This window comes from Typopeltis vanoorti, chromosome 4, assembly GCF_054136105.1.
Source record: "Typopeltis vanoorti isolate ZY-2024b chromosome 4, IOZ_Tvanoo_1.0, whole genome shotgun sequence".
Classification (NCBI taxonomy): domain Eukaryota; kingdom Metazoa; phylum Arthropoda; class Arachnida; order Uropygi; family Thelyphonidae; genus Typopeltis; species Typopeltis vanoorti.
Genome location: NC_143552.1, coordinates 64,536,279 through 64,557,180, shown reverse-complemented (window position 1 = coordinate 64,557,180; position 20,902 = coordinate 64,536,279). Strand labels below are relative to the sequence as shown.

The window sequence follows — 20,902 nt, the reverse complement described above, 5'->3', positions numbered from 1 at the left end:
GTACAACTAGAAGAACAATAGGAGATTACACCCTTTGTCTGGAAAAGACATGAGTCTGATTCTCATCATGTCAAGAGGAATCTTTAAATGGATTTTCCAACTGAATGTGAGTTAGAGTTAGCCAATCTCATACAGAGGTAGCAGAGTTCCCACTTCCAGAAACTCAAATTTTCCATCATGCATACAGGTAAATTTGCCAAGAAAACACATTCAATTAACAGATATAAAATACTGTTGGTAGGTGGTAAATGACATAATGTGTAGATGGTGAATAGTAGTGTAGTGTGTAGATGGAAAATTAAGTAGTGGAAATGGTGGGCTGTGTAGAGAGCCTCCATCTCTGGACTCCTTGGAAGTGCTACATATTTTCTGTTATGAATCTTATATATATATATATATATATATATATTATTACATTTTGTCATAATTCAAGTTGTCATTTTGCTTGGACTAAAACCAGAATTACCAATAAATAATTTTTTTATTAGTATATCAATGGTGAAATTCCATGTTTTTCAAGTCTTTCCATTCATTATGGAAGGCAATTCACACTATTTATAAGCAATATTTTTTTCTGCTGCATATTTATATTATGCAGTTTTTCAAAAACATTAATTCTATACTAAAAAGTCATATGAAAGATAACAAAATTAACCATTTCATCACAGTTTTACTCTTAGTCATAAATTACAGAGCCTTAAGCAATACTACTGTTAATACCATTCTATATTCACTCTCAGGTTTCTCTATATCTCTACTTTAACTCATAGCTGTGGGGGGGGGGGCATCTGTCCAGTTTTGAATAGGAGTTTTTCACAAAAATTGTCCCACATCCAGACATGCTTTCAAGGATGCCAAACATGTCCTGTTTTCAGTATCCAATTTTTCCAAGATGAAATGTTTTCATGTAACATTTATAAAACAAATAACTTTTGCAGAAATAAAGAGTGTTACAGTAATCTGCTATTTATCCTACTACAGTGTGAAGGCCACTTACTATTCTGATAACTGAAGGGTCAGATAAGTGAAATACAATTACATTGTGCCCTACCATAAACTGGTTACATACATTGGTTGGTTAATTGAAGGTTTGTTGTTTTGAAGGTCAGATAAGCAGATTACTGTATTATGTTGCAACAAGCACTGTAAGTCATGTGTGCATTTATTTCTATTATAAAAATATTACTTTTCTTTTTTTCTCATTTTTTCCAGCACTTTTATAATAAAAACATTTCTTTTGATGAAAATATGAAACCACTATTGAATTTATTTTGACAATGCTTGGTTCCATTGCTTTAGCAGAGAGAGTTTACTCTTTAGTGAATTTATTATAGAGCATGAAAAAAAAAAAAAAAGATCAACTGCAAACTGACACAGTAAAATCAATGATAATTATAAAAATCTATTTCAAAGGAATAAAGCATGATAATGTTCACAAGTTTATGTATAGAGAAAAAAGATTAAAAAAAAAAAGATGCATTTTTCTGAAAAATATATAAGAGGCTTGCTACATCTGCTGCAGCAGCAAAATTCCAAGAAACAGAGACTGCTAGGACTTCAAATAGATAAATTTTGAGGTACTTGTTATGTATTTTAATTTTAAATGTCACTTTCTTATTATTAAAAAAATTAACACCGACTTAATTTTCAGCTTTATTTACTATTTATCAATAAATTAAAGATGCCAAGAAATTATATTCTTTCTTTAATCCTTTGTCCAAGTGTAAGCAAACAATGTTTGCACATGAAGTATCTTCACGACTGGGCTGCTTGTATAGAGAGGCTAATGACTTCATATCAATTGCCTTAGAATCCTATAATGCAAGGCACATACCTTTTCAGATGTCTATAATGCAATGCACTATGGGAAAGGCCACTACCCAGACCAGTTTCAATCCTTATTGAGGTAGGTTAAGGTGCAGGAGATACCTCTCCAAAAACTTTGAGTAATCTACGAGATCACTCTAATTCTCACTGTATAAGTAAAGGAAATTTTCCAAAAACTCAGGCCATCCCCCAGATCACTCTAATCTCAGCAAGTGACCTGAAGGATCATAGAACTCTCAACTCAGCAGTAGTTCCACTCAGTAACAAGCCCACCCTGCTACTGAGGAAAACCCTCAATGGTGGCTCAGCCCAATGGCAAGCTCACTCCACCACCATGCAGAGCCACTCATACCCAAGGGAAAGGCATCCACTTCAGTGGCATCACCTCCATGGAAACAACTTCAGCAAATTTTCCATTTCAGAAAAAGCACATCAATGGGAGCCAGACCTAGAAGAGATACCAAGGTTGAAGTAATGCAGAAATCATATATTTCCCATATTCAAGTAGTCAAAAGGTGCCACACTTTGTTATTAAAAAAAGACTCTGGATGAAGATAGATGTTGAAAGTTTTTTTCACTTGGTTATACTATAAATTAAAGATGTCAAGAAATTATATTCTTGGTTTAATCCTTTATCTAAGTGTAAATATTGTTTGCATACACCTGGATAAAGGACTAAACCAAGAATATAATTTCTTGGAATCTTTAATATATAGTATAACAAGTTAAAAAGCTTTCAACAATATTTATCAATAGGCTGCTACACAATTACTTTACATGCAAATATTCTAAAAACTGAATGATGGTACTCTTTTATATACTTAATTTTATCCAAATTTGTATCAACAATTCTTGTAGTCAAAATAGGAAATTTTGGTCTTGCAAAATAATTTTTAAAATTTTTAGATGAAATCTTTTTTTTTCTTTTAAATTATGAATGTCCTACTCATGGCTCATCAGGATTTCATAGTGTTAACAGAAATCAACAAGTCATTATCAGAAACAATTTCTTTATAATTTTGGTGATATGTAAATCTACATAAAACATATGAAGCAAATAAATGTTTTAACTTACGTTCACATACAAAAGGGCTATCAACTATAGCTCTCCTCCATCTTTTCTGAAGGAAACCAGTACAACATTGTTCACACTGAGCACCACAAGTGTTATGCTGACAACGACATAACAACTTATATGGATCACTAGGATCAGGTATGTCACACGTATCAGCATGTCCATTACATACACAGCGGCCACCAATGTTAATATCCTTTATGCTGTAAAAATACTTGAAAAAAAAAATAATAATACTTTAAAGATATATATTAACAAAGCTGAATCTTTTTTTTTTATTATTTTTATACTTATGTTCTGATAGTTATATTCACTTTTAATCCTTTAAAGCTTTAAATATATTGATCAATGAGTGGCTGTCGGATAGGTATCAGAAAGTTGTATAAGGGGTGCAGTATTTCGAAAGAGAAAGGTCACCAGTGGTGTGCCGCAGGGCGAGTTTTGGGGTCATTGTTGTTCAATCTGTATGTTAATGATATTGGGTTGGGTTTAACTACTGATATCCAGCTGTTTGTGGATGATACAAAACTGGGGAGAGCAATGCACATTTAGACTGATGTTAATGCCTTACAAGAGGATTTGAATAGATTGCATGAATGGGCAGGTAAGTGGAACTATCAGTTCAATGTTGCCAAGTGTAAGGTTTTGAAATTTGGTAAGCAACGATGGTATGCAAAGTATAGACTTGGTGGGGAAACTTTAATGGAAGTAGAGGAAATGAGAGATCTAGCAGTGATGTTTGACAAGGACCTGAAATTCAGGTACCACATTGCACAAGTTGTGAAGATATCACATCAGATAATGGCAATGATGCAGACGAACCAGACATGTAGAAATAGAGAAGTTATGATTCCATTCTATAATGCCTTGATCAGGCCTCATATGCACAGCTTTGGTCGCCGGGCTTTCATGGTGATGAGGATATGTTAGAAAGGGTCCAGACAAAGGTAGTCAGTTATCTTTGGAATGTGAAGTACAAGGACGGGTTGAGAGAATGTAAGTTGCAGAGCCTCATAAATAGGAGAAAGAGGGAAGGGGAATATGATTGAGACATATCAGCTAGCGAGTAGTTGTTATCAGGTTGACATGGAAGAGATTTTTCATAGAATGGGAGAGGGGAGTAGAACAAGAGGCCATCACTGGAAACTATATAAGGAGGGTGTGAGCAGAGGAGTGAGGAGCAGGTTCTTTGCATGGAAAATGGTTTGGTGAGTGGAATGCATTGCTTGGGTGTGTGTTGTGGGTGTAGACACATTGAATCAGTTTAAGGCATGGTTGGATGAGCATTGTGTGCAATAGTGTGTACCTCCCATGATGAGTCTGATTCCATGGAGGTCGGATATTAATAACAATAATAATTATTATAATTATAATAAGTTATAAAAATGGGAAACACTATTTTTAATCCTTAAATGCATATTAGTATATGAATCTCATATACACACACACAGTAGAAACAAAAATTATGAAATTTAAATTTTCAGTAATTAATAAGACAAATGAACTAGCATAGAATTCCAACTACATTTGGAACTCTACTAGTAGCTGTAGCATGGAAAGAAGAGTTGAGTAGAAAGGAGACAGATGCTGCTTGAACAAGGATCAAGAGTTATTTAATTGCAACACAAGATCTGAGTGTATTCCAAAGGTGAAAAGCCTAAATAAAGTAGGAATAATGAACAAATAAAAGGATTAAATATGAAATATGGCGTAAGAAGAAGGTACTGTGGAAGCAAAAAATAAATAAATAAATAAATGTTAGTAATACACAGTTGCATGAGGAATACAAAAAGCATGCCAGGGAAGAAAACTCAGTCGATCATGATATCAAAAGTGCAGTATGAGCAGAAATTAGTCAATCTAGCCAAAAAAAATCTTAGTGAGTTCTTTTGATATGTGGCAAATAGAAGAAAGAATAACTATGGGAGGAGGATGTTGATAACAATGGGAGATTGGTAATTGGTGCAGTATATTGTGGAAGCATTCAATTAGCAGTTTACTAGGTATTTCATTTTTGTGAGGAAAACATTATGAGAAGCGCAGGTATAGGGGGTATGATGGAGTACGGACTGATAATGAATCAGCAAGAAGCATATGAGGAATTAAGTACTAATTTGATGTTAATAAAGAAGTTGAACTTTACAATTCACTACATGTTTGGAAGGAATACATTAGGAAATTAATGGCACCCTTGGCAGAACTGCTTAACAGGTCTTGCAACTAAAAGAGCAATGTCAGTAGTGGAGTTCTGCAGAGGTCTGTGGCATACCTCTATGGGAATGTCACTCCACTAGTGACATCCTCACAGAGGTCTGTCTTGAGGCCATCATTGTTTAATTTGTATATTAATGATACTGAGACAGGCTTAAATGGAGATATGCAATGGTTGATATGCAGTCAATGATTACAAATCAAAAAACTATGAGAAGAAAAACAGATGTTGTGGTGTAGGAGGATCTCAATGGATTATGTAAGTTGGTAAGTGAGCGGAGCAATCAGTTTAATGTCGAAAAGTAAAAGATCTTGAAATTTGGTAAGCAAAGATGGGATGTGGAGTATACAGTTAACAGAGAAATTTTGAAGGGGGTGAAAGAGATAAGAGATCTGAAAGTAATGGTAGACAGAGACTTGAAGTTAAGGGATCAGATTACTAAAATTGTAAGAAAATCGCAACAGATTACAGCAATGATAAAGAGGACCTTAACAAGCAGAAGCAAAGAGGTTGTGGTTCCCTTGTATATGGACTTGATCAGGCTGCATATGGATTACTCTCTGTAAATTTCATCACCTAGTTTTGAAGGGGATGAGTATTATATTAGAGCGGGTTCAGAGAAGCTGCACTAAGTCAGTTTCAAGTCTAGAAAACGTGGGATATGAGGAGAGATTTAGGGAATGCAACTTGCAGAAATTGGGAATAGAAGAAGAAGGAAGAGGCAATATGAGGAATTAAGTAAATTTGATGTTAATAAGAAATCGGACTTTATTCACTAAATGTTTGGAAGGAATACTTTAGTAAATTAATGGCACCTTTGGCACAACTGCTTAACAGGTCTTACAACAGGATAAATTCCAAAGGAGTAGAAAGTGAGGATCTAGGAGTAATATTCTAAAAGAGCAATGTCACTAGTGGAGTGACACAGAGGTCTGTGGCATACCTCTGTATAAGTTGTATAGGTTGTGAGGGATGTATAAGTTGTGAGGGATTGTTATCAGATTAATATGAAGGAGATTTTTCAGAGTGGAAGGAGCATAGAATTCCATGGGCAGCACAAGAGACCATCTATGGAAATTGTATAAGTAGGGTGTGAGCAAGGGAGTGAGGAGCACATTCTTTGCATTGTCTGAAAGTGCAGAAACTATGAAGGGTTTAAGGCATGGTTCAATGATCTTGGTGCATGAAAGTGTGTATTCCTGCAATAGTCTTTTGACTCCGTGGAGGTCTGATAACAATAATAATAATAATCATAAATGTGTTGGTTGTGCATGAGGAATGGTGTACTGGGTTTGTAGATATGAATGAATCTGAAAGATAAAATGACATATGACTGATGAAATACACCCGAACAAATTTAGAATAGGTGGCAGGAGAAAGTGTTGTTCCATGAGAGAGAGAGAGAGAAAGAGAAAGTAGAAGTAAAAAAAATCAGACCTTAATAATTTTGCATTTTCAACTGGAGGGGAAGATGCAGGTTAGTGTGTATGTGCACAAACTATTAAGGCAAGTTAGTATAATAATGGGAATAATAAAATATATTAAATGCAATTTCACAGATCTTGAATCCAAAGAGAATGCGCATTAAAACATGCAAGGATAATTGTGGGCCTAAGGGAATATTATTATTATTATTATTATTATTAACAAACAGGTATCTCCATGGTTCTAGAAACGTATTGTAGGAGGATACTACTAACAATTATTCACAGAGTGATAATTGTGCCTCTCTTTCAGTGACACAAAGCATTTGCAAATGCCTTCAGCAACCCATTCCATTCATTACCCACTTGACAAACAAAGAATCTAATCTTCAGGACATCACAAACAACACTCTCACCCAACTTTCTGGTGAGGATGAGAGAGAACTCCCTTGTTCTCTCTCCTATCCTGTCACATACAGAAAATGTCTTCTATATCTTTCTTATATACACTCTCATATACACTAATACAAGGAGCAATAAGAACAAGCAGGAGAAATTTTTGGCCTTGATTAGCTCATCCCGGCCAAAGGTTATGGCATTAGTGAGACATGGCTAACAGAAAATAATATAAATTAAACATATTTGGTCATTTGAAAATTAAACATACAAACTTATTGTTTTAATACTGACCATATTATAATGTGTACAAACATCTTACATTCTATGCCTACCAGTTTCGCTAGCAAACTGTCTAGCTTTTTCAAGGCGTTGACGGAAAAGCATAAAAAACTAGTAAATGCAAATTGAAAGGAACATAAAAACGTTGTAAACAATCTAGTAGCTAAGGATACATGTTCACGTGACAGAGACTAAGAGGACTTATTGTTCTTATTCATTATCACGCATGCGTGTTTGTTGTAAACGCGCAATGTGATTACTGGCTAGATGTAGTTCAGATGGATTTAGAGAGAGGATCAGGTTTTTCCACGAACTGTTCAGAATAGTACCCTGATTTCTGTTGAGGTTTCCACCGGTTATTAAAACTATTGTGGCGTCCTTGAATAAACAATGTCTGTGGTCATCATCCAAATATGCCATGGAGCTGTTTTGCCACTCTATCGTGTGGTTAGACGTACAGAAATGATGTGCTAACAGGAAGAAATACTTCTGTTGTGGTTTACATCACCAATATGTTCTTTTTTGTCTGATCTCTAAACTCCGTGAAGTTTGTCCGATGTAGGCAAGACAACAGGAGCAAGGAATGTAATGTACTCCTGGATATTCGTAAAATGGCACCTTATCTTTTGGAGATCTTAAAACCTGTCTGATGTTAGTGGTTGGTTTGAAGACCACTCTGATGTTGTAAGCTCTTAGTATTCTGGCTATTTGATAAGAAATTGAAAACCACCAGCATCAGACAGGTTTTAGGATCCCCGAAAGATATGGTGCCATTCTACAAATATTCAGGATTATATTACATTCCTTGCTCCTGTAGTCTTGCCTATATCGGACAAACTTCACAGAGTTTAGAGATCAGACAAAAAGAACATGTTGGTGATGTAAACCACAACAGAAGTATTTCTTCCAGCTTAGCACATCATTCCTGTACGTCTAACCACATGATAGAGTGGCAAAACAGCTCCATGCCATATTTGGATGATGACTATAGACATCGTTTATTCAAGGAAGCCACAATAGTTTTAATAACTGGCGGAAACCTCAACAGAAATCAGGGTACTATTCTGAACAGTTAGTGGAAAAACCTGATCCTCTGTCTAAATCCATCTGAACTACAGCTAGCCAGTAATCACATTACGCGTTTACAACAAACACATATGCGTGATAATGAATATGAACAATAAGTCCTCTCAGTCTCTGTCACGCGAACATGTAACCTTAGCTACTAGATTGTTTGCAACGTTTTTATGTTCCTTTCAATTTGCATTTACAAGTCTTTTATGCTTTTCCGTCAACGCCTTGAAAAAGCTAGACAGTTTGCTAGCGAAACTGGTAGGCAAAGAATGTAAGATATTTGTAAGCATTACAATATGGTCAGTATTAAAACAATAAGTTTGTATGTTTAGAAGATGATATAGTTAGTGGGATAGAATGTGAAAGGTGTAGTGTGTTCAGGAAAGACAGAGAGAAAAGAATGGGGGAAGGATTGATGATAGCTGATGAACTGCAGCCAAAGAGAATAGAAGTCCAACTGCAGGATAGTGAAAATAGCACATTTGAGGCTATCTGGTGTGAGATTGAGGCCAGCAGAACAAAATATGCAGTTGGGTGCTGCTATAGACCAGGGGATGGAATAGATGATGGAGATAGTATGCAACGGAAAATAGACTCAATGAGTGGAGGACAGGTAATTATTATGGGGGATTTCAACTATGGTAACATAGACTGGAAGAGGAGAGGATACATGGGAATAAAGAAATGGCATTTACACAGATACTAAGGGATAATTACCTGAGACAGCATGTGATGGAATATACTAGGGGTTCGAGAGTGCTCGATCTAGTAATTGCAACTAAGAATTTGACTGTAACGAATATGACCAAATTGCCATCAGTTGGTGAGAATAATCATATGGTCTTGGCCTGAGAGGTGGCTAAGTAAACAAAGTGGAAGTTAAATGGATGAATAACACCATTAAGCTTGAGCTGCAAAAAAAGAAACAATTGTGGAGGGAATTTAAGGAGAAAGGTGACCTGCAGGCACATGCCAGAAGGGTAAGAAATGCAAAAGCATATTGTGAAAGGAAGTTAGCAACACAGGCTAGAGAGAATCCCAAACAGCTCTTCTTTCAATATGCTGCAAGTAAAAGAAAAACTGTATACAGCAGAATGATTTTAAGGAATGCCAATGGTAGGGAGGTAACTGAATAAGTCGAAATAGTAGAATTACTAAGTGAGCACTTTGCAAGAGTACACCATCCAGGCAGTGAAATTGCAGGAATGAGTGAACCGATGGCTTATACAGGAACTGAGGTGAATGAAATGGAGATGAATAGCATATTACAGAACCTTAATGTGAATACATCTGTGGAAGTGGATGGTATAGCAGCTCGAGCCTTACGTGAAGTGGCAAAGGAATTGTCAGTGTCCTTGACCATATTGTTTAATTTAAGTCTCAGCTCTGGGTTAATCCTGAAGGGGTGGAAAGAGGAGAAAATAGTTCCATCACATAAAGGAGGCTCCAAAACTGCTGTTGCAAATTACCGACTGATCAGCATATCAGGAGTCGTTGTCAAGGTACTGGAGAAGTTGCTCAAGAGCAAAATACAGGAATGGATAGATGGAAATGGGATACTATATGGGGGGGGGGGAGCATGGTTTTGTGAAGGGTAGATCATGCCTCAGTAACTTGCTCACATTTTATAATACAGTGATGGCTGAATTGGATAGGGTTAATGGGTTGGGGAGATGGATAGGAGGGCGGTTGATGGAGAGATATCAGAGAATAGTTTATTCAGGAGTAGAGTCCAAAAGAAGGCCTGTGACTAGTGGTGAGCCATTCTGTTCTGTTCTTGGGCTATTTAATTTGTACATTAATGATATAGAAAAGGATCTGAGAGGAACTGTTCAGTTATTTGCCAATGATGCCAAGTTGGGTAGAGCAATAATGAATACACATGAGGTCAAAATTTTGCAGGATGATTTGGATAGATTGGCAGACTGGATTAAGGAGAATGGATGCTAGTTTAATGTGGCAAAGTGTAATGTTATGCATTTTGGGGAGAAAAGATTATGAGCAGTATACTACATAAGTGGAATTGTACCCCAAGAAACTGACAAAACCAGAGACTTGGGGTGTTGGTGGATAGGGAATTGAAGTTTATGGGGACACATAGCAAAATTGGTTAAATCAGGCTCATAAGATATCACTTGGTTACTGAAGAATACTTTGATGAGCAAAGACAAGCAGGTTATTGTTCCTCTTTATCGAGCCTTGATAAGACCCCCATCTTGACTACTGTGGGCAGATCTGGGCACCAGGGTTTCTTGGTGATGGGGAGGAGGTAGAGAGGATCCAGAGGCAAGTGACCAAGATGGTAGCTGGTCTATGGGACAAACCTTACAAGAACAAGTTGAAGATTTGTGGGCTACAGAAATTGGTTGATAGATGGAAAAGGGTAATATGTTTGAGACATTCAAATTACTGAGGGTTTTCACAAGATTAATTCAGAGGAAATTTTTCAGAACAGGTCTGGTGGTGGGAGAACTAGGGGCCATCCATGAAAACTGAGCAAGAGTGATTAGCAAGATTGTCAGAACTAGGTTTTTTACTTGGAGAATGGTGAATGAGTGGAATAAACTGTCAGAGTCTGTTGTGGGTGGCCATGACTGTGAATAAGTTCAAAGCAAAGTATGATAGATATTGTGTGAATGCTGAATAGTTGTTGACATGATGTTTAGGGCCTCCCTCAATGAGTCTAAGGACGCCTTGACTTTGTTGCCTGTAATAATATCATTAATAATAATAATGTTCATAGAAACTGCAACACTAACATGCAAATAAATATAGTTTTTAATAGTTAAATGGTCATTTTCATTGGTTTATCATATTGCTGCTATTGTGTTAGAATTTTTTATGCTATAAATTGACAGCAAGAGCTAGTTTTCTCACTTTTGTGCTGAGATCGCTATCGCTAATTATATACAGTTAACATCTCACAGAAAAAGTGTGATTCAAACTTTGGATAGAGAAGGCTATTCCTCTCATGAAATAGTTAAAAGGGTGTCCTATTGCAATCTACTGTGTGCAGCTACTATCGAAAGTGAAGGAAACCAGATCTGCTGAAAGGAAGAACGGTACAGGAAGAAAGCCACCGTTTACACCAGGGATGTATTTTGGTCCAATGTACCACTGTTTACAACAGTGGTGCATTGGACCAAAATGATAATAATAAAAAAGTAAACTTATTTATGCAAAAAGTATTAACCAAAAACTGATTTGTAGAAAAAAAACTAAAAATTAGTAATTATTTTTAGTGATTTTATTGTTTTGTGCACATCTTTTGCACATTCACTTGTTGCTGTTGTTAACTGAAGCATTAGCAACAGCGGGGCTAATGCTGTTGCTAATGCTTGGCATCTTGGGATCAAATGTTAGCAACAGTGGTGAGCCACAGATTTTTGTCAGTCAGTCAGTTTACAACTGATACTCCTGTGCTAAATATTTGTGCTTTGTTCGTCATTTGTGAGCATTTGTAGTTTGTACTTTTTCAAAAATTAAGCTTTGTTTTTACATTCAGTTACCAATCACAGTGCAAGAGAAAATGAACAAAAAAAAAACAGAAGGTGATAGTCGACGTGAATTCAATGAACAGTGCAAAAAATTAGTTCTTATTTATAGTGAATCTGTCAGGCAAACCATTGTGCATTGTTTGTGAAAACACTTTCTTACATAATAAAAGACATGATCTTAATAGACACTAAAAATAGAAATAAGAGAATATCTGGAAATAAGAGATCTGGGGATGATATCGGATAAGAATCTGAAATTTAGGGGACACAGCGAAAACTGAAGACAACACAAAGGTTTCTGGGAATGATGAGGAGAACACTGAGTTGTAGAAGTAAGGAGATTCTTGTTCCATTGTATAAGGCTTTGATTAGGCCACACATGGACTATTGTGCCCAGATTCGGTCACCTGGTTTTCAGAAGGATGAAGAGATGTTGAAAAGGGTCCAGAGGTGACTGACTAAGGTGGTTTCTAACCTCTGGAATGTCGAGAGTATGAGGAAAGATTGAGAAGATGTAACTTGCAGAGTCTGGTGGACAGGAGGAAGAGGGGAGATATGATAGAGACCTACAAGTTGGTAAGGGGTTGTTATAGGATCAATGCTGGAGAGGTTCTACAGAAAATAGTGGGAGATCAGGGGAGAATGAAAGGTCATCCTTGGAAACTGTATAAAGAGGGTGTGGGTAGGGGAGTGAGAAGCAGGCTTTTTTCATGCGGAGTTGTTAATGATTGGAATGTCTTGCATGTGAGTGTGGTGTCTGCAGAGAATTTGAGTGTTTAAAGCATGATATGATGAGCTGTGTGTGTGTGTGTGTGTGTGTGTGTGTGTGTGTGTGTGTGTGTGTGTGTGTGTGTGTGTGTGTGTGTGTGTGTGTGTGTGTGTGTGTGTGTGTGAGAGAGAGAGATAAAAGGACCTCCCAGATGAGTGTCTTTAACTCCATGGGGTCTTAGGTAATGGTAATAATAAAACACAACATCAGACTAAAACAGAAGGAAAAACTGAGACTAATGCTTGGGTCTGAGTTACAGAGAGAGAGAGAATCTCATTTCTATATTAAATCAACATAGACATGCTATATTAATATGTTGATTTAATATAGAAATCTCATTTCTATATTAAATCAACATATTAATATAGCATGTCTATATTAAATATGCCTATATTAACATATTTTACTGGGAGTTTTTAAGGATGCAAGAGTTGTATGGTGCATATGAACTTTTACATGAAAAAACTGGAGCATGGAATGTAAAAAGTTGGCCACCCCTGGTTTACACCATGCCGAGATTGAGTTCTAAAGCAGCTCTGCCTCAAAAATCACGTCATCTAGAGAACTGGGAAGAACAATTGGGAGTTGTGGTTATCTCTGTAACTGTCAGGAGAAAACTAATTTGACAGGGACTAATAACCAGGCACCCTAAAACAAAGCCCTGGTTAACCAAAAAAATGAGATTGGCTCAATTAAATTGGTGCAAAGAGCATGCCAAATGGACCCCTGATCAGTAAAAAAGAGTCATTTTTTCTGAAGAGAAAAAGTTTAACCCTCAGGGCTATGACAACAGACAGACAGTTCGAAGATGATCAGGAGAAATATTCAACCCAGATTGTCTGGTGTAAACAGTCAAATTCTTAGCCAATCAGATGATCTGGGGCTGCATATCATATCATGATGTTGGTCACTTGCATTTCACAAAAGGTTCAGTGAATGCATTAGTGCACCAGAAAATTTTAGAAGAAGAATCAGAGGCCACTTTACCATAATGATAAACTGCATCTTTCAGGATGACTCTGCCCCTTACACTTTTTGTTCTAGGTAATGCTACTATAACCCTAAAATGTACCATACAAATTGAGTTTAGTACTTAAAAAAGCTTTAGTTTTTGTCCCAGGTTAATAAGTGGCTCAATGAATACTCAACTTAGAGACTACTGTGGCCAGGAAACAGCCCAGATCTCAACCCCATTGAGAATTTGTGGTACCAAATGGAGACTGAAATACACCAGAAGAAGCTGAAAACACTTCAGAAGCTCCAAAAACCATTATAAGGGTATGGAACTGTGAATTAACAGTTGCATTCACCAGGAAATTGATTTTATCAATGCCCTGCTATAAAGTGAATTTTTAGCTTAGAATGTTAGTAAAAGAGTGTAGCTGAACTAAATTTTGATACCAGTATTTGTTTTTCCCAGTGAAAATATCACTGTCCACTCCATTTTGAAAAATTTGCAAATTCGTCAAGTTTGTGTGTCATTTCCAAATTATGTCACATCTTGTACTAAAAAATAAGTCAAATATTAATCAAAAATATAAATGTTATATTACCTTCTTCATTATTTGTGACAATTATTATATTCAAAAGATATATTTCGGTGATTACACATTTTTTTATTATTCAGTTATATAAAACATTGAAATAATAGTTCCCGACAAGTTTCGTAAATCATAGGATTTACATCTTCAGGGGGTAAATAGTATAACTTAAAGTTTAAACAAGAGAAATAATAAATACAAATCATAACCGTCTGGCTATTCATAAAACTCAAATAACAGAATGCAGATATATAGCGTTATTGATGTTGAACAATACTGGACGATGTCACGTGTTATTGTTCAACGTCAATAACGTTATATATCTGCATTCTGTTATTTGAATTTTATGAATAGCCAGACGGTTATGATTTGTATTTATTAATTCTCTTGTTTAAACTTTAAGTTATACTATTTACCCCCTGAAGATGTAAATCCTACGATTTATGAAACTTGTCGGGAACTATTATTTCAGTGTTTTATATAACTGAATAATAAAAAAATGTCGTGTAATCACTGAAATATATCTTTTGAACCAATTAACCACAGAAGCCTACACCTGCAATTATTATATTATTATCCCTTTTCAAACAGGCATTCAAATTTAATTACCAAAAAAACATGGTCACAGCAGGCGATGCAATTTCTGTGAATATGAGTGTAACTGAGTCTTTATCCTTCCTCTACAGCAGGGGTCTTCAACGCATGGCCTGCATGCTACTGTGGCCCGCGGAGCTCTCTGCCATGGCCTGCCGGCCATTTTGAAAAAATAACTACTTAACATTAAAAAGTGATAAAAAATAATTTCAATGAAGCCTGAGGGCCACTAAGCTATACTGCAGTATTTAGAATTGTAAGATGCTTTCCATATTCACAAGGAATGCTGTGCATTTGATACTTAACATAAAATCCTATAAAAATAAATATTAAATAGACATACTTCTTCAGCCATCTACAAGCAACAAGCGATACTTAAGTACTAGTACTAACATAGCAGATAGATGGCTGATGCAGCAGTTTGTTCGAGTGCACTGTCTAGTGCCTTCCAGATACATCTCGAAGGTTCTCAACACTTCGTCATTTCATATAAATACAAGAGGATCTCATCCACAGTCAGTCAGTCGTGAACAGTGTGATATTTGTGTGCAAGCGCACGCAGGCTCATCGCATCAGCCATAGCTTATTGTGGTTTTATATTGCCAGACTTTTTCCATTAGAGTGAGACATACTCAGTGGATAATAACTATTAACAGTCATTTTGAATCATTTTTTGTGTTCACCTTCCATCATTATGGCATCTGCGAGTAAAAAGAGTAAATCAAGTGATTCTTGTTGGGTTTTTAATGAAAAGTGGACCAATTTGTACTTTTTTGTGCCACTCAACGATAAGTCAGTGTGTTTAATTTGTCATGAGTCAGTGTCAGTATCAAAAGTATACATTAAAAATCAACACTATGAGACAAAGCATGCATCCAATTTTGATCACCTTCAAGGGCAGCGTCATGTGACAAAGTGAGCCATCTCCAAGTTGATTTACAATGCCAGCAGGGTACGTTTAAAATGCAGAGGGAAGAGAGCATCAAAGTAAGTTATGTAATAGCTGAAAAAATCACTAAAAAATCAAAAACCTTCTTGGATGGTGAGTTTGTGAAAGAGTCTCATCACTGCTGGAGAAATTCTGTGCCCAAATAATAAGGAAGTGTTTAAAAAACCAAGTTTGTCTGGGGTAACTGTAGCACGACATGTTGAAGAACTTGCCAATGACATTGAAGGAACTTTAAAAAATGGTCATCCGAATTTACGTCATAATCACTTGCTTTAGATGAGGGCACAGATGTGAAGGATACAGCACAACTGGCTACCTTTGTCCGTGGCATTGATCAACAATTCACTGTGACAGAAGAACTGCTATTGCTCATACCTATGAAGGGAACGATGAAAGGCACTGATATTCTTGAAGCCACCAAGAAAATGGTCCAGCGTTTCGACCTCAGCTTAACCAACTTAAAGGGTGTGGTAACTGATGGTGCTCCTGGTGTGGTGGGAAAGAACGAAGGGTTTGTTGCACTGCTGTGGAAAGTATTGGAATGAGAAGGAAAAGATTTCGTCCATTACCACTGTTTAATCCACCAGGAGAATTTGTGTGCAAAAACTATTGAATTTGAGTGACATTAAAGTTATTGTTACTGTTGTCAACATTATTAGGGCAAGAGGATTGAATCATCGTCAATTCCAAGAGTTTTTGACCCAAGAGTGTGAAGTGGATCATGGCAATGTGGTTTATTATAGTAATGTGTGTGTTGGTTGAGCAGAGGGAAGGTTCTTAAAAGAGTATTTGACTTAAGGAGCGAAATACAGCGGTTGTGGCAAACCAAAGGGAAGCCAATTGCGGAATTCAATGATCCAAAGTGGATGACAGACTTTGCCTTTGTGACCGACATCTCGTTGCATATGAATGACCTAAATACGAGGCTACAATCCAAAGTTCAACTGGTGTACACTCTGTTTGATCACATCAAACTATTTGTGGCCAAGCTCAAATTTTGGGAGGCAAAATTCACAAAAAAAGACTTAACTCATTTTCAGCTTCTCACTGAGTCCAACTGTTCATGTCTTGATGAATACGCTATAAAATTAGTGGTGTTGCGAAGTGAGTTCGAAGAGAGATTTAGTGATTTTCATAACCAACAGTCTTGTTTAGATGTATTTTCAATGCCATTCAGTTGTAATGCTGCCAAAATGCCAGGCTCGGTACAAATGGAGCTGCTTTAACTCCAAAACAACTCTTCTTTGAGAGAAAAATTATTCGATGTGCTCTTGCTTACATTTTACAAAGACTATATTTCTGAGGCTGCATTCCCTAAACTTTGCCGGTATGCTTTGAAGATGTGTGCTTTTTAGGAAGCACATACTTATGTGTGCAGTTCTTCTCCAGAATGAAGCTTGTGAAGTCCAAGACAAGAACTCAGATTATTATTATTATTTATTATTATTAAACAAGACCTCAGGGAGTCAAAAGCTCATCTGGGAGGTCCTTTTATGACATACACATCTCATCATGCCATGCCTTAAACACACTCAACCTCCTTGCAGACACCACACTCTCAGGCAAGGCATTCCAATCATTCACAACTCTGCACGAAAAAAACCTGCATCTCACTCCCCTACTCACACCCTCTTTATACAGTTTCCAGGGATGACCTCTGGTTCTCCCTGGATCTCCCACTATTCTCTGTAGAACTTCTCCACCATTGATCCTATAACAACCCCTTACCAACTTGTAGGTCTCTATCATATCTCCCCTCTTCCTTCTCTCCACTAGACTCTGCAAATTACATCTTCTCAATCTTTCCTCATACTCTACATTCCAGAGGTCAGAAACTACCTTAGTCAGTAGCCTTTGGACCCTTTCCAACATCTCTTCATCCTTCTGAAAACCCGGTGACCAAATCTGGGCACAATAGTCCATGTGTGGCCTAATCAAAGCCTTATACAATGGAACAAGATTACGTACCAACATCTTGAGAATATTCTGCACATAGTGACTTCCACCATTGATGCCAACATCGACAAGCTGGTCAAGGAAAAGCATTGCCAAGTTCCCATTGACATTGTAAAAAATGAATGTTTTCTTCATTAAATTATCTTTTTTCAAGTATTGATTGTATTTACTTATCATGAACCCAACTCCTGCCTATGCTTTTAAAGCTGCCTTTGTTTTTAAAAATATTGCCTTTGTTTTTAACAATCTAACATATTCTTATTAAAGCAGTATATACAGTTAGCTTCAAAATAGTTATTTACAAAAACCTCTAATACAAACTATGCCGAGACAAACAAAGTCTATTTTTTTACAACATTCACATGGGACTTAACCTAAGTAAAAAATCAATGTAATGTGCTTTGGAATATTTAATATTTAAGCTACAAGCGAGTTTTTACACTTTGCTTATAATCGTATTCACTCAGCTAGCTGTTTGACTTCCACTGATCCAAATTAATTCATTTACCCGGACTTATAAGAAAATTACTGATTTGACAATTTTAATGAAAAATAAATAAACAATAGCAATACCCTTAAAGCGAATTAAAAATAATACAAAATAATGATAAATAAAATATTATGTTTCCATTTTTAATTAAATTTGAAAGTAAGGAGGAATACACAAGAGATTGAGCAAGAATCGCTCCGCGATCGACGGGTTGAACACCCCTGAAGTATCATAACAAATACCTCTAAAGCTCTGCCAATCGACCAACCTTTGCCAGCAAAGGTTGGTCGATTGGTAGAGCCTCTGCTACTAATGGCTCATGCAAAAAATTAAGCAAGTTTGAGCACGGCCATTAGTAGTTGGAAGGGGTTCGATCATTTGATGCTGTTGGCACACTCTCCCTCGATAAGTCTTTGGACACCCTGGAGGTGTCACATAATAATAATAATAAAGTTTAGAAATATCATAATGTAGCTATTTCCTTATCCAACTCCAATGTCATTTGATGATATAAAGTGAGAAAACTGCAATACTAAGACAAGTTCCCTTTCATAAAACTGCACTGTCACTCATAGAGTATCATATTCCTATCCACCCATTCCTGAATTCTCTTAACCAATTTTCCAGTACATATCTTATCAATCACTTCTGAGATACTAATCAGTCTGAATTTGCGACATCTGTCTTGGAACCTAATTCATGTAATAATCACCTTTCCATCTTTCCTTTCCTTGTTATACAAGTGCTGAGAATTACATTAAAAAGTTCAAGTTACGAGCACTTTCTCATAATTATTATTATTACAGGTGACTCAAAGGAGTCCTTAGACTCAAAGACGGAGGCCCTAAACATTATGTCCACACAACTATATGACATTCTCACAGTATCTATCATACCTCGCCTTGAAATCACTCACTGTCATGGCATCCACAACAGACCCTGGCAGCTTATTCCACTCATTCACCACTCTCCAAGTAAAAAACCTAGCTCTAACACCCTTACTAACCACACTCTTGTGCAGCTTCCATGTAGGGCCCCTAGTCCTCCCCACCACCAGTCCTATTCTCAAAAATATCTTCTGAATTAAGCTTATAGAAACCCTTCAGTAATTTGAGTGTCTCAATCATATCACCCCTATTCTGCCTATCAACCAATTTCTGCAACCCACAAATCTTCAACCTGTTCTCATTAGGCTCAATCCATAGACCTGCTATCATCTTGGTCACTCACCTCTGGATCCTCTCCACCTCCTCCCCATCAAGAAAAAACCTAGATGACCAAATCTGGGCACAGTAGTTGAGATGAGGTCTTATCAAGGCTTTGTACAGAGGAACAATAACTTGATTGTCTCTGCTCGTCAAAGTATTTTTCAACAAACAAGTGAGTTGATGAGCCGATTTAGCCACTTTTGCAATGTGCCCCCTAAACTTCATCTCCCTATCCACCAACACTCCCAAGTCCTGGCCTCATCAATCTCCTAGAGTACAGTTCCACCAATGTGGTATACTGCTGCTAATCTTTTCATCCCAAAATGCATAACCTTACATTTTGTCACATTAAATTGACATCCATTCTCCTTAGCCCAGAACTCCAATCTATCCGAATCGTCCTGCAAGATTTTGACATCTTCTGCATTCACTATTGCTCTACCCAACTTTGCATCATCAGCAAAAAAATGAACTGTTCCTCTCAGATCCTTCCCTATATCGTTAATGAACAAATTAAACAGCAGTGGTCCAAGAACAGAACCCTGCGGCACACCACTAGTCACAGGCCATCTTTTGGACTCTACTCCTGAATAAACTACTCTCTGATATCTCTCCATCAACCACCCTCCTATCCATCTCACCAACCCTATATCCATTCCCATATGTTGCAGTTTACGGATTAGACTTCCATGTGGTATCCTGTCAAAGGCCTTAGCCAGGTCTAGCAGTATCATTGTAAACCCGTTACCCTTATTCAGTTCAGCCGTCACTGTGTTATAAAACTTGAGCAAGTTACTGAGGCATGAGCTACCCTTCACAAAGCCATGCTGTCCCCCATACAGTATCTCATTTTCATCAATCCATTCCTGTATTTTTCCCTTGACTACTTTCTCCAAGACCTTGACAACGACTCCTGATATGCTGATTGGTCAGTTATTTGTAATAGTCTTGGATCCTCCTTTATGTAGTGGAACTATTTTCCCCTCTTTCCACACCTTCGGGACTAAACCAGACCCGAGACTCAGATTAAACAACATGGTCAAGGGCACTGATAATTCTTTAGCCACTTCACGTAAGACCCGTGCCGGTATGCCATCCAATCCCACAGATGTATTCACATTAAGATTCTGTAATAGACTATTCACCTCCACTTCATTCATCACAATTCCCGTATAAACTAATGGTTCCTTCATATACTCTTGCAAAGTGCTCGCTCAGTAATTCCACTATATCAACTGATTCAGTGACCTCCTTACCATCGGCATTCCTGAAAATCATTCTGCCATGTACAGGTTTTGTTTTGCTAGTAGCATATTGAAAGAACTGTTTGGGATTCTCTTTAGCTTGCATAGCTAGTTTCCTTTCATAATCTGCTTTTGCTTTTTTTACCACACTCGTTACATGGAGAAATACATGGAGAAATATCCCATGCAGTCCCATGGATATTCACATCAAGATTTCATGTGCTAACCATCTCCATTTCATTTATATCTATTCTCACAACAATAACTATCATATCAATTAGTGTAAAAATTAATTGAAATAAAAGCAGTAATTCAACTATTTCTTCTCTCCTTCTGTCACTCCCTAGCTATCTGTCTTCATTAT

The 20,902-nt window shown here is 36.9% G+C and overlaps 1 protein-coding gene across 1 annotated transcript in view; it reads right to left on the bottom strand.

Annotated features, from left to right (window-relative positions):
• Window positions 1–20,902, bottom strand: part of LanA (laminin subunit alpha) — a 1,191,635-nt gene that overhangs the window by 1,080,232 nt on the left and 90,501 nt on the right. Inside the window, exon 4 of the mRNA XM_090391815.1 lies at window positions 2,903–3,116. Within this exon, the coding sequence (XP_090247941.1) occupies window positions 2,903–3,116 (214 nt within the window). The remainder of the gene's footprint in view (window positions 1–2,902; window positions 3,117–20,902) is intronic.